Source organism: Mesocricetus auratus, unplaced genomic scaffold (assembly GCF_017639785.1).
Source record: "Mesocricetus auratus isolate SY011 unplaced genomic scaffold, BCM_Maur_2.0 Super-Scaffold_100008, whole genome shotgun sequence".
Classification (NCBI taxonomy): Eukaryota; Metazoa; Chordata; class Mammalia; order Rodentia; family Cricetidae; genus Mesocricetus; species Mesocricetus auratus.
Genome location: NW_024429192.1, coordinates 61,505,860 through 61,518,959, shown reverse-complemented (window position 1 = coordinate 61,518,959; position 13,100 = coordinate 61,505,860). Strand labels below are relative to the sequence as shown.

The window sequence follows — 13,100 nt, the reverse complement described above, 5'->3', positions numbered from 1 at the left end:
TCTCAGTAGAGGAGGCTAAAATGGCCAAGAGACACTTAAGAAAGTGCTCAACATCCTTAGCCATCAGGGAAATGCAAATCAAAACAACTCTGAGATACCATCTTACTCCTGTCAGAATGGCTAGAATCAAAAACACCGAAGACAATTTATGCTGGAGAGGATGTGGAGAGAGAGGAACACTCCTCCACTGCTGGTGGGAGTGCCGACTCATACAGCCTCTTTGGAAATCAGTAAGGAGATTCCTCAGGAAAATGGGAATTAATCTACCACTAGACCCAGCAATTCCTCTTAGGCATTTATCCAAATGAGGCAGGTTCATACAGCAAGGGCATCTGCTCCACTATGTTCATAGCAGCATTATTTGTAATAGCCAGAACCTGGAAGCAACCTAGATGCCCCTCAACTGAAGAGTGGATAGAGAAAATGTGGTACATTTACACAATGGAGTATTACTCAGCAGAAAAAAACAATGGAATCTTGAAATTCGCAGGGAAATGGATAGCACTGGAAGAAACCATCCTGAGTGAGGTAACCCAGTCGCAAAAAGACAAACATGGTATGTACTCACTCATATATGGATTTTAGACATGGATCAGGATAGTGCCAGTCTGCACTTCCACAGATAGTCTGGGAAACAGGAAAGAACCTAAAAGATATGCATATATGCATAGTACCCAAGAGAAGAGGATGGAGACAAGATCCTCTGAATGGATGGGGAACACGGCGAGGGGTGGGGGGGAGTGGGACCTGGGAAGAAGAGAGGGGGTGAAGAGGAAGAGAGTTGGCCATGGGGGAACAGGAAGTTGAGGGGGTGGGGGTAGAATAGGGGGAAGAGGGAATCATAGGTTCGAAGACAGATCAGGCACCAGAGTGACCTCGAGTGATCTAAAGGGATAACACCAATTGGCAAGCTAAGCAATAGTGGAGGGACCACCTCAAATGCCCATTCCTGATAATGAACTTGATGTCTATAACCACCCGGGAGCCTTCATCCTGTGACTGATAGAAGCAGAGGCAAACACACAATTAATCACTGAACTGAGCCCAAGAAACCCAGTGACAGAGAGAGAGGAGTGATAAGCAAATTGGCAAAGAATGGGCTGGCAAAACCAGCAGAGACAGCTGAACTGAACAGGGGAGAGCTCTTGGACCCCAGACCGACAGTGGGGAGGCCAGCATGGGACTGATCTGGACCCCCCAAATGTGAGTGTCAGTGAGAAGGCCTGGGCAACCTATGGGGCCCTGAGCTGTGGATCAGTGTCTATCCCTGGTATACAAACTGTCTTCGTGTGCCTATAGCACAAAGAGAGATGCTCTCTCAGCTCACTCTTAGGGGAGTGCCTGGACCCTACCAAGAGTAAAATGACAGACTCTAGATATCCCCTATGGGGAAGGATTTGGCAATAGGGTGGGAGGGACGGGGGGAAGGGGAGTGTGGGAGGAGGGGAGGGAGAGGGAACTGGGATTGACATGTAAAACAAGCTATTTAAAATTAAAATAAAAAAATACAATGGCAGTTAGTGAGACAGATCAGTAAATGTAAAAGACATAGGCAAACTAGGAACAGAAATCACTTATCATTTCAACAGATGCAAAAAAGACCTTTGACAAAGTTCAGCATGCCCTCATGATAACAGCTCTCTGAAGAAACCAGGAATAGAAAGAATATACTTCAGCAAAATTATGTATGTATGTATGTATGTATGTATGTATGTATGTATGTATGTACATATGAATATTGACTGTAGGAGCCAAGTAGGTTCTTGTGCTCACAGACAAACCCTAAGGAAACCTCCTTGGAATTGATGGGGTAAACAGTCTGGTGATCCCATGAATGCAGGGATGGTTCAACATTAGAAAAATCTATCAATGTAAGCCACCATATAAAAAAACTTCAAAGGAAAAACCACATGATCATCTCACTAGATGCTGAAAAAGCCTTTGACAAAGTCCAACACTCCTTCATGATAAAGGTCCTAGAGAGATCAGGGATAACAGGAACATACCTGAACATAATAAAAGCAATATACAGTAAACCAAAAGCTAACCTCAAACTAAATGGAGAGAAACTCAACGCAATTCCTCTAAAATCAGGAACCAGAAAAGGCTGTCCACTCTCTCCATATCTCTTCAATATTTTACTTGAAGTTCTAGCTAGAGCAATAAGATGACAAAAAGAGATCAAGGGGATACAAATAGGAAAAGACAAAGTCAAGCTTTCACTATTTGCAGATGATATGATAGTTTACATAAGTGACCCGAAAAAATCTGTAAGGGAACTCTTAGAGCTGATAAACACCTTCAGCAAAGTGGCAGGATACAAGATTAAATCAAAAAAATCAGTAGCCCTATCATATACAGATGATAAAGCAGCTGAGAAAGAAATCAGAGAAATATCACACTTTACAATAGCCATAAACAGCATCAAATATCTGGAGATAACATTAACCAAAGAAGTAAAAGGCCTGTATATCAAGAATTCTGAGTCTCTACAGAAAGAAATCAAAGAGGGTACCAGAAAATGGAAAGATCTCCCATGCTCTTGGATTGGTAGGATCAACATAATAAAAATGGCAATCTTGACAAAAGCCATCTATAGATTCAATACAATCCCTATCAAAATTCTGGCACAATTCTTCACAGACATTGAAAGAAAAATAATCAACTTTATATGGAAAAAGAAAAGATCCAGGATAACTAAAACAATCCTATATAATAAAGAAACTTCAGGAGGCATCATCCATACCTGACTTCAAGCTCTATTACAGAGCTATAGTCCTGAAAACAACTTGGTATTGGCACAAAAATAGACAGGTAAACCAATGGAATTGAACTGAAAACCCTGATTTTAACCCACACACCTGTGAACACTTGATTTTTGAAAAGAAGCTAAAAATATACAATGGAAAAAAGAAAGCATCTTCAACAAATGATGCTGGTATAACTGGATATTGGCATGCAGAAGACTGCAGATAGATCCATGTCTATCTCCTTGCACAAAACTTAAGTCCAAATGGATCAAAGACCTCAACATAACTCAAACCACACTGAAACTCTTAGAAAAGAAAGTGGGAGATACTCTTCAACAAATTGGTATAGGAGACCACTTCCTGAACCCCAGTAGCACAGACACTGAGATCAACAATTAACAAATGGGGCATCCTGAAACTTTTGTAAGGCAAAGGACACAGTCAACAAGACAAAAAGGCGTCCACAGAATGGGAAAAGAAATTCACTAACCCCATATCTGACAGAGGACTGATCTCCAAAATTTACAAAGAACTCAAGAAGCATGTCTCCAAAACACCAAAGGATGCAATTAAAAAGTGGGGTACAGAACTAAATAGAGAATTCTCAATAGTGGAGTCTCAAATGGCTGAGAAACACTTAAGAAAGTGCTCAACATCCTTAGCCATCAGGGAAATGCAAATTAAAACAACTCTGAGATACCAACTTACTCCTGTCAGAATGGCTAAAAGCAAAAACACCAAAGACAATTTATGCTGGAGAGGATGTGGAACGAGGGGAACACTCCTCCACTGCTGGTGGGAGTGCCAACTTGTATACCCACTTTGGAAATTAGTATGGAGATTCCTCAGGAAAATTGGAATCAATCTATCACAAACCCATCAATTTCACTCTTAGGCATATATCCAAAAGATGCAAACTCATACAACAAGGACATCTGCTCCACTATGTTTATAGCAGCATTATTTGTAATAGTCACAACCTGGAAGCAACCTAGATGCCCCTCAACTGAAGAGTGGAAAGAGAAAATGTGGTACATTTACACAATGGAGTACTGCTCAGTGGGAAAAAACAATGGAATCTTGAAATTTGCAGGCAAATGGATGGCACTAGAAGAAACCATCCTGAGTGAGGTAACCCAGTCACAAAAAGACATACATGGTATGTACTCACTCATATATAGATTTTAGACATGGATCAGGAGAGTGTCAGTCTGCAATTCTACTGACAGAGAGTCTGGGAAACAGGAAAGAACCTAAGAGAGATATGCATGGTACCCCAGAGAAGAGAAATGAGGCAAGATCTCCTGAACAGATTGGGAACATGGTGGGGGATGGGAGGTAGTGGGAGCTGGAAAGAAGAGAGGGGAGAAGAGGAGGAGAGAGTAGGTCATGGGGAACGGGAAGGTCGAGTGGGGGGGTAAAATAGGGGGAGAATTGGATGAGAAATACCATAATAGAGGCAGTCATAGATTTAAAGGGAGATCTGGCACCAGTGAGACCTCGTGTGATCTACAAGGATGACACCAACTGGCAAGCTAAGCAGTAGTGGAGAGAATACCTTAAATGCCTATTCCTGATAATAAACTTGATGTCTACCTTATACACCATCCTAGAACCTTCATCCAGTGACTGATGGAAGCAGAGGCAACACCCGCAGCTAAATACTTAACTGATTCCATGGAACCCAGTGACAGAGAGAGGAGCGGTGAGCAAATGGGCAAAGAATGGACTGTCGAAACCAGCAGAGACAGCAGATCTGAACATGGGGGAACTCTTGGACCCCAGACCGACAGCTGGGAGGCCAGCATGGGACTTGTCTACATCCCCTGAGTGTGAGAGTCAGTGAGGAGGCCTGGGAAACCTATGGGGCCCTGGGCAGTAGATCACTGTTTATCCCTGACATACAAATGGACTTTGTGTGTCCATAACACAAACTGGGATGATCTCTCAATTTGGACTCTTAAGGGAGTGCCTGGACCCTGCCAAGAGCGAAATGACAGATTCTGGGTATCCCCTATGTGGAAGTGGGGATAGGGTGGGAGGCTGGGGGGGGGTGGTCGGGGTGCGGGAGGAGGGGAGGGAGAGGGAACTGGGATTGACATGTGAAGCAAGCTATTTAAAATTAAAGTAATAAAAAATAAAAAAATAAAATTAAAATTGAAAAAAGCCTGGTAATCTCTGCACTTTCCCCCTAGCTCCCCTAGACCCATATCTTGGATTTATTTAACTCAGTGAATCTATATGGCTATCATCCCCCAGACCCTTATCAGGAACTTGTTTACCTGGAGCCTGCCTTCTTAGTTTATCTATAGAACCCATTTTATGCAACAGTTTACTTGTACCATATACAAGTTTTCATGTAACCATGTCTTAAGCTTTGTTTGTGCACTCATGATTGGGTTAGTTATCACCAGAGAGTTTCTTTTCTAAATTGGGCTGTGCTTAAATACACCTAAAAGAAACTAAAGACTCTTAAAGTTTGTAGCAACACCAGCTACTAAGTTGTGTCAAACCAAATGTTGAACCAAATTTCCTTCCTGCCTCGCCTGCCTCAACACTCTGCTGGCTATGGTGTTTGCAGACACCCTACATATGACGAACATACAGCCAGCACGAGATCAAGTGGGGAAAAACTGAATCTCCTAGAAAAGTAAAAATAAGAAAAGAGTTTCTGCTTTCTCAACTCTTAACTCAGTCAGTCCTAGCCAGAGTAATCACAAAAAAATGAAAAATGAAAGACATACAAACAGGAAGAAGCCAGATTATCCCTGCTTCCCGATGATGTGTTCCTATACTGAAGTGCCCGAATACCTCTACCATAAAATTCTTGGATGTGATGAACGATTTCAGCAAAACGGCAAGACATAAAATCAACAAACAAATTGCAGTTGCTTTTCTGGATGTCAACAGCAAGAAGGAAATCAGAAAGTAACCTCATCCATAACAGCTGCAAAAGATACTTAGGAAATGAATGAAATTCTTAAGAACTACTAGAAGTACACATAAAATGTAATAATAAGAAAGAAAAATTAAGTCTTATTGAAAGAGTACTAAAATTTTAGCAAACAACTTTTAACAATGCAATGAAGCATTTACTGTCTTTTCCAACCCAGATGGATAGATCTCCTATGATTGTTGACAGGCAGAATCAACGTTATAGAAATTGCCATATTACCAAAGGCAGCCTGCAGATTTAATGTGATCCCTATAAAGATTCCAAAGATGTTCTTCCCAGAACCAGAAAAAGCAATACTAAAATTCATATAGAAGCACAAAAGACCGAGATAGTCAAAGCAATCCAAAGCAGAAAAGAACAACGCTAGAGATGTCACAACAACTGACATCAAATTATACTACAGATTCACAGTGACAAAACCAACATAGTACTAACACAAACACAAAAGCAGACCAAATAAATAGAGAAGATATGTACCGGTTATAGCCATCTAATTTTTGAATATACATATATATATATATATATAATTGAACTTTTCAACTAATAGTTCTGGGAAATCTGGATACACACATGTAAAATAAATACAGGTTCCCATCACTTACTTGGTGAAAATATTGATTTAAAATGCATCAAAGACTTTAAGAAATTTTAGTACTAATAGGAGAAAAACCCTTCACAACATAGACAGAAGCACAGATTTTTGGAAAAGGATTCCAACAGCTCAGGAAATAGTAACAAAAATTTACAATTGTGACTACATGAAATTACCAAGCTTCTGAGCACTGAAGGAAACTAAGAGGGAAAAGAACCTGTGAATTGAGAGAGGAAGTCACACAAACACTGATACAGACTTAGAGAAAAGAGAACTGTTATATATCATTGGCAGTAATGAAGACCACCCAGCTGCTATGAAAATCATTATCAAAGTTCCTGAAAAAATCTAAAAATAGAACTACTATATGATCCTGTTACATCATTCTTAAGATCAAAACTGAAGGAATCTAATTCAGCATATCACAGAGACATCTACACACTAATATTTACTGTGGCCCAGACTATAGCAGCCAAGCTAGAGAATCAACCTAAGTGTATACCAACAAAGAAATGGGTAAGAAAACTGTGACATGCTTACACAATATTATTCATTTATACAAATTAAGTTATGTCATTTGGAATAAAAATTGATAGAAAAAGAGGTCACATTAAATGAAATAAGCCAAACTCAGAAAGCCAAGTATTGCACATTTTCTTTTATATGTGGAACTTAGATTGCACACACACACACACACACACACACACACACACACACACACGCACACACACCATATATATGATTATGTACACACAAAGAAGACAATTTGTAAAGAAGAAGGGCAATCCTTGGAGGGTCAGGAGAGAGTAATGAAAATGAAGCTCATCAAAGCACATGATATTGCAGAAAATGTCATAGATCCAATCACTTCATATGATGAATCTATACTGACAGAATTTGGGAAAATATATATCTGCAATGATTGCTCATTGATAACAATGACTAATGGTAAAGTATGACCATTTTTTACATTGGTAACTGAATTAAAATTCCAATTTGATTGATTGATATAACTATTGCCTTACCCAGCCAGTGCCTTCAAACATTTTGAGGTCCAAAGGGTCTCCTTGGATGGTCCCATCGAGAAGGATAAGGGAATGGCAGCTGGTCATGGCTGCACACAGTGGGCCCCAGGGCACAGCTTGGCCGGAGGCAAAGCTGTGGACTGCCTGGAAACTTGTTAAGAAGATAATGTTAAAATTTTCAATAAAATAATTTGCATGATCTGCCCCCTTAAATCTTACCAAGGCCACACTCTGACTACTTTACCCTTACCCTAGGACCCTACAATGACTCTCCTGAATTCTGTACCACTGCTTCTTAACCTCTGAGCTATTAAAAATATATCAACAGTTAAATGTTACGGGTGCCAACAGTTGCCAATTAATTTAAAATCAAATGTGTAATGAATCCAAAATGTTTTGTGCAATGCTTACCCAGCCTCCTGTGACTTCACTGCAGCCTTGGTTCTGAAATACAACATGCCCAGGTGGCATGGTGCATGTCAGTACATCAGGTAGAATTAAGGAACACCTTGGCTCAGAACACACACTACCTTTACATTATAAGTTGCAGTGTGTGTACTATACACACACATCTTTCTGCTACAGAGCATGATGGTTTTGTCATGGTAAACAAAGACTTCTTATTATTTTCCTGCTGTCATTCCTTAACAGGAATAGCATACTTTTGATGGTATTGTATCAGAATATTTGTTTTAAAATTTGCTGTGTGAGTTGCTAGGAATTTGTGCTGTGGAATATTAGTTGAAGATGTGTTACATTTATTTATGCGGTAGGATATTTGTTTAATGATGCAGAGAGGTGTTGCATTCTTTTATGTTGCATTTGTTTAACCGTGTGAAGCTGTGTTACTTTGCCTGCCTAAAACACCCGACTGGTCTAATAAAGATCTGAATGGCCAACAGCTCTCCAGGAGAGGGATAGGTAGGGCTGGCAGGCCGAGAGAATAAATAGGAGGTTAAATCTAGGCTCCAGAGAAGAGGGAAAGGAGTGAGAAAAGGATAAAGAAGGAGGACACAAGAGGCCAGTCACCAAACCACACAGCCAGACACAGAGCAAGTAGGCAAGAGAGGTACACAGAATAAAGAAAGGTGAAAATCCCAGAGGCAAAATGTAAAGAGAAATGGGATGATTTAAGTTAGAAGAGCTGGCTAGAAACAAGCCAAACTAAGACTAGGCATTTGTAAGAATTAAATCTCCATGTATTTATATAGGAAGTGGGTGTCAAGCTCTGAAAGAGTAAAAAGATTAAAAAAAGAAAAAAGTATAACTACAAACTTGCATTTCATTATAAAAAACATTTGATGAACTTTAGTTTGGAGTCAGGACTGACTGTCCAAAAATTTCTAAAATGGCCCTAAGCATATTTCCATCACTTTGTAGGGTGTATTTATATAAAGCAGTAGTCTCAGCGTTGACAAATATAAGAACAAAACACTGATCAAGACTGGAGAGGACCTGGGATCAGTTCACGGGACAGTTCAGACTCATCTGTAGCAACAATTCAAGGTTATCTAATGCCCTCTTTGAACCTCCATGGGTACCAGGTTCACACCGAATGTGTATGCCTATACTCAGGCACCCACACAGACACATAAAATAATTAAAATACTCTTTTAAATGTTAAAAAGCCCTCATCAAACCTAAGTAACACCAAGTATGTTCCTACTGTATCAAATATTCAACCAAAAGATTTACTTCATTATTTAAAAACAATAACATTCACATTGTTGCTATGCAAGTTTGCTTTTGTCTTTAATAAATGGTAAAATTGTATGTATAGAAAGCACAGTTTTAAAATAAATTTATGATAATCAATAAGCTTTTGGTTTGTATATTCATTTTTTGTACTTATATATCTGGGGCTACATACATATTTTCTTGGGTAAAAAGGATCATACTCAGACATGTTCCAAGCTACCTGTTGATCAAGGCTATCTGTCCTAGCTCTAGATCATCTTACAGCTGCTGATCCTGTCAATATCCTCATGCTCTGAGTCTAGAGCTAGACTAATCATCTCGTGCTGTCTCTATGTGTTCAGGGATTTCTTTGCTCATGGTCCTCTGATCATTGGAGATTTTCAATTTTCAACTGTAGTAAAAAAATAAAAACAACTGGAGTATTCTACCTGCAGAGCAATGTTTACACAACCCTTCTTTGAGTTGGCTATGGCTTTTCCCTTCGACATAGACTTCCACTGGTCAATCAAAAAACAAAATTTAGGGGACTTACATATATATAGTGATATTGGATATAAACCGGTGGAGCACTCTAACAAGCCATATACTCTAAGCAAGAAGACTTTTTTTTGTTTTTACGAGACAGGGTTTCTCTGTATTGTTTTGGAGGCTGTCGATCCAGCCCAGCCTCAAACTCACAGATATCCGCTTGCCTCTGCCTCCTGAGTGCTGGGATTAAAGGCGTGCACCACCACCGCCCGGCTGCAAGAAGACTTTTGATGCATGATATAACTGGGACAGAAAGAAACCTGCTTAATGGTTCCAGGCAACTGGAAGCAAGCAGATGTTTTGAACTGACTTTCATTACTCAGTTGCTTGGAATCTACCACCGCCTCCTGAAACTTCTAGTCCACAGAAACTACTGAAGCTTCTTCTTCTCATTGGCAGTATAGCATGGTATCATTTACCTTCTCCTTCTAATTTCAAGCTGAGTAGTGGTTATGTTTAGTTGATTCTACCTCCTCGAAAGTTTCAGCATGCAAGGGCCACAGGAGGAAGATGGGAGTGGGAAGACCATGCTTAGCCTTCATTGCCCTGGACCCCAGGCACACTGCTTCTCGAGACAAAGGCCTAACCAATACATCTGAACAGACAGGAGTAGGCACACATTAATAGAGCTAGGCAGCAAGTCATTCCTTGTGGTTAGCCTGGGCTATTGTCTGCAACCTTATACCATGCCTGTGCCAAACCTGGCTCCATCACTAGTATGGTAGACCCTCCCTGACTCTTTCTCTGACTCTCCAGCTGTCTCGGCCACTGTTTGGAGATGGAGTAGTGTAATCAAAGCTGAAAAGCAGAAGCTATCACCATTGAGAAGGCATATGTCAGCCATGCAGGAAGGACCTAGGACCACTCCCTCTCCCAACTCCTGTCCTGCTCTGGGGTGTACATCTATATGATTATCTTCTTTGCTTTACCATGACAGCCTTCAGCCAACGTCTGTAGAATCTCAACCTAGATATGCTTTAAAATCCACTTCATATGCCATCATTTTCAGAGAGTCATCATTGCTGCACTAAACTTCAAAATGAGTTTCTACCTTCAATCATCATGTGTCATAAAAATCAGAGCTATGTGTTATATCAAGGAATTTTATTATTTTGTCTCCATTCTGATTTTCTGTCTTCATAGTATATTTTTATGGCTTGTGTCACATATTAAAGGTGAGTTCATTCATGTGTATTTTAGACTGTGAGCTCCACAGGAAGGCAATGGAGCCCTTTTCTAGGTCTCTGAACACACTTGACTGCCCAGCCCCAGAAAGCCTTTCCATCTTGAAGCATGATTTTGAGTCCACTCCTTGATCCTCTGTCTCACTAATTCTGTTCCTTAACCATCTACCTCATTCTAGACCATTTTTCATGCTGAATTTGAAGATCTACTTTCTTTGTCTGACTCGGAATTTGGGAAACTTTTAATTAAACAAGTTAGACTAATTGGGAGCCAGTGTGAATCTTATTCTTCAAGCTTGCAAAGGTGGATTTGAACATCAGCATAGTATCCTCACCACCACACCTCCCATGCTGAAGTCCTACCAGTTGCCAGCTGTGGGGACAGTCCCCCAGAGGTCCAGTCCATCTTCTGTGAGAGTTCCTGTCTGGATCAAAAAGTTATAATTGACTTTAAACAGAGTAGGTAAAGCTTTAATACCATAATTTTAAAAAAATCCAAGTTTCCAAGAAACTACAGCATATCCAGTCATCCAAAACCTCGTTTCTAACCATTCGCTTTTAAACCTAGTGAAGGAGCCCCCAGAGGTTCCAGTTTCCACGTGACACTGTGCAGGACTCTGTGTTTGATTCTGTTTGCTTGTTGTCCTGTCTGCCGCTGTTATTACAATGAGGCTTTGTGAGAAGAAATCCAACAACAGCCACCTCAGAGCCCACTCTGCAGTAAGCTTGGGTTTTTGTTGTTGTTGTTGTTGTTGCTTTGTCTTGTTTTGGTTTTTTCTCTTTCCAAGTTATTCTACCCCTTGACATTTGGTTCAGCATCATTTTCTAAGACTATGGCTGATGCAGTAACTGTTCAAATTGTAATGAAATGTTGATAAGGACCTTTTAGTCCACAGAGAGAAATTAAAAGCTAATAATAAATATTAATGAATGCCTGTGAGTGAGTTTTATTTTCAGATCAAGAGGAAAGTGGTCATGAGATACTCCATATTATGAGAAAGTATTTGCCAGTCTATGTAGCCTAGGAAGCAAATTAGAATTGAGTCTATTCGACCATGTTCATATCCCAGATATTCATTAGCTGCTTGCCCTGTGATCTGGCAACCTTAGGCTAACAACCCTGGGCCTGCTCAGAGTGAGTAGAGCTGTTGCTGCTTCAGAACAGGGAAGACAGACAGGACACTCCTAAGTATAGACACCAGCAGCTCCCCCGTGAGCTATTTAAACCCACTGCCATGGGTTTCCTAGCTTCCTATTGGATGGCACCACCTTTCATCACAACACATCACTATCAGTGTGACGGTTTACAGCCACGGGTTTACAAAACTCTCCTCCTGATAACTGAGCAAACATAAAAGAATCAAATAAACTGTGACCCACTAGGGAGACATGGTCCACAGCCTGAAAGACAGAACTAGAATGCAGACAACCTTCCTCCACCAGCAGGGATGCTGGTGAACTCTGCAAGGTGTGTGGGTGGTCTGCACATTCAAAGAATGGAAGAGTCCTTCTTTCTCAAATTCATTCAGCCTTCCCAAAGACAGGCAGCAGACTGGGAGGAGTCATTCCATAAGGGCAACACTCATAAAGAAGGAAATGACTACATTTTCCTCCTGAATTCTCTAAGGCACCAATTTGTATGTTTCCCATACAAATCCCCTTGAATTGTTCCATTTTGGAAAGAATTAGCAGCTTAACTTTAACTGAGGTGTTTTCCTTGGGTGGTTATGCTTTTAAGCGACTTGGCAACAGAGTAAGAGAAATGAGTCCGTGTCACTTTTCCATGTGAAAATAATCTCGTCCAAGAAACATAAGCTCAAAAAGAAAGAAAATGAAATTATAGTTCTAATCTAAAGTGAAAAGAATGGAAAAGGAAAACTCTTATTATAAACTTCAAGCCCAAGCTCAGACTGAATTGAATAGAGAATCTGTCTTAGAGAGCATATAACACTAACACAAGGGGTGGGGGACACTGTATAGAAACAAATACACTCAGAAGCCCAGTGATACATCACTGGTTGGAAGTTAATTGTAGCTAATTGTGGGGTGTTCTAATGCAACATAATGTTGATAGAGTTCTATAATGTAAAGCTATAAAAAGAATTTTAAGGTAATTATAGTTCAAGTATTTTGTGTCAAATAGCAATACAGACACAGAAGTTAATTGTAGTTAATTGTGGGGTGTTCTGTTGCAACATCATGTTGACAGAATTCTATAATGTAAAGCTAGAAAAAAAGAATTTAAAGATAATTACAGTTCAAGTTTTTTGGTAAAACAGCACTATAGATACTTAGTTTTCAACTCAGGGTTAGAGTCTTAATTTGATTCAAACACAAATGAACTTAAACAGGGAAAGATCAGCCAAG

The 13,100-nt window shown here is 40.1% G+C and overlaps 1 protein-coding gene across 2 annotated transcripts in view; it reads right to left on the bottom strand.

Annotated features, from left to right (window-relative positions):
• The window catches only part of Atp13a5 (ATPase 13A5), a 130,545-nt gene that overhangs the window by 66,036 nt on the left and 51,409 nt on the right, over positions 1 to 13,100 (bottom strand). For both annotated transcript variants that reach the window (XM_005071584.4, XM_013114603.2), the window contains exons 13-14: positions 11,097 to 11,158; positions 7,324 to 7,474 (exon numbers count right to left, since the gene is read on the bottom strand). In XM_005071584.4, the coding sequence (XP_005071641.1) occupies positions 7,324 to 7,474; positions 11,097 to 11,158 (213 nt within the window). The remainder of the gene's footprint in view (positions 1 to 7,323; positions 7,475 to 11,096; positions 11,159 to 13,100) is intronic.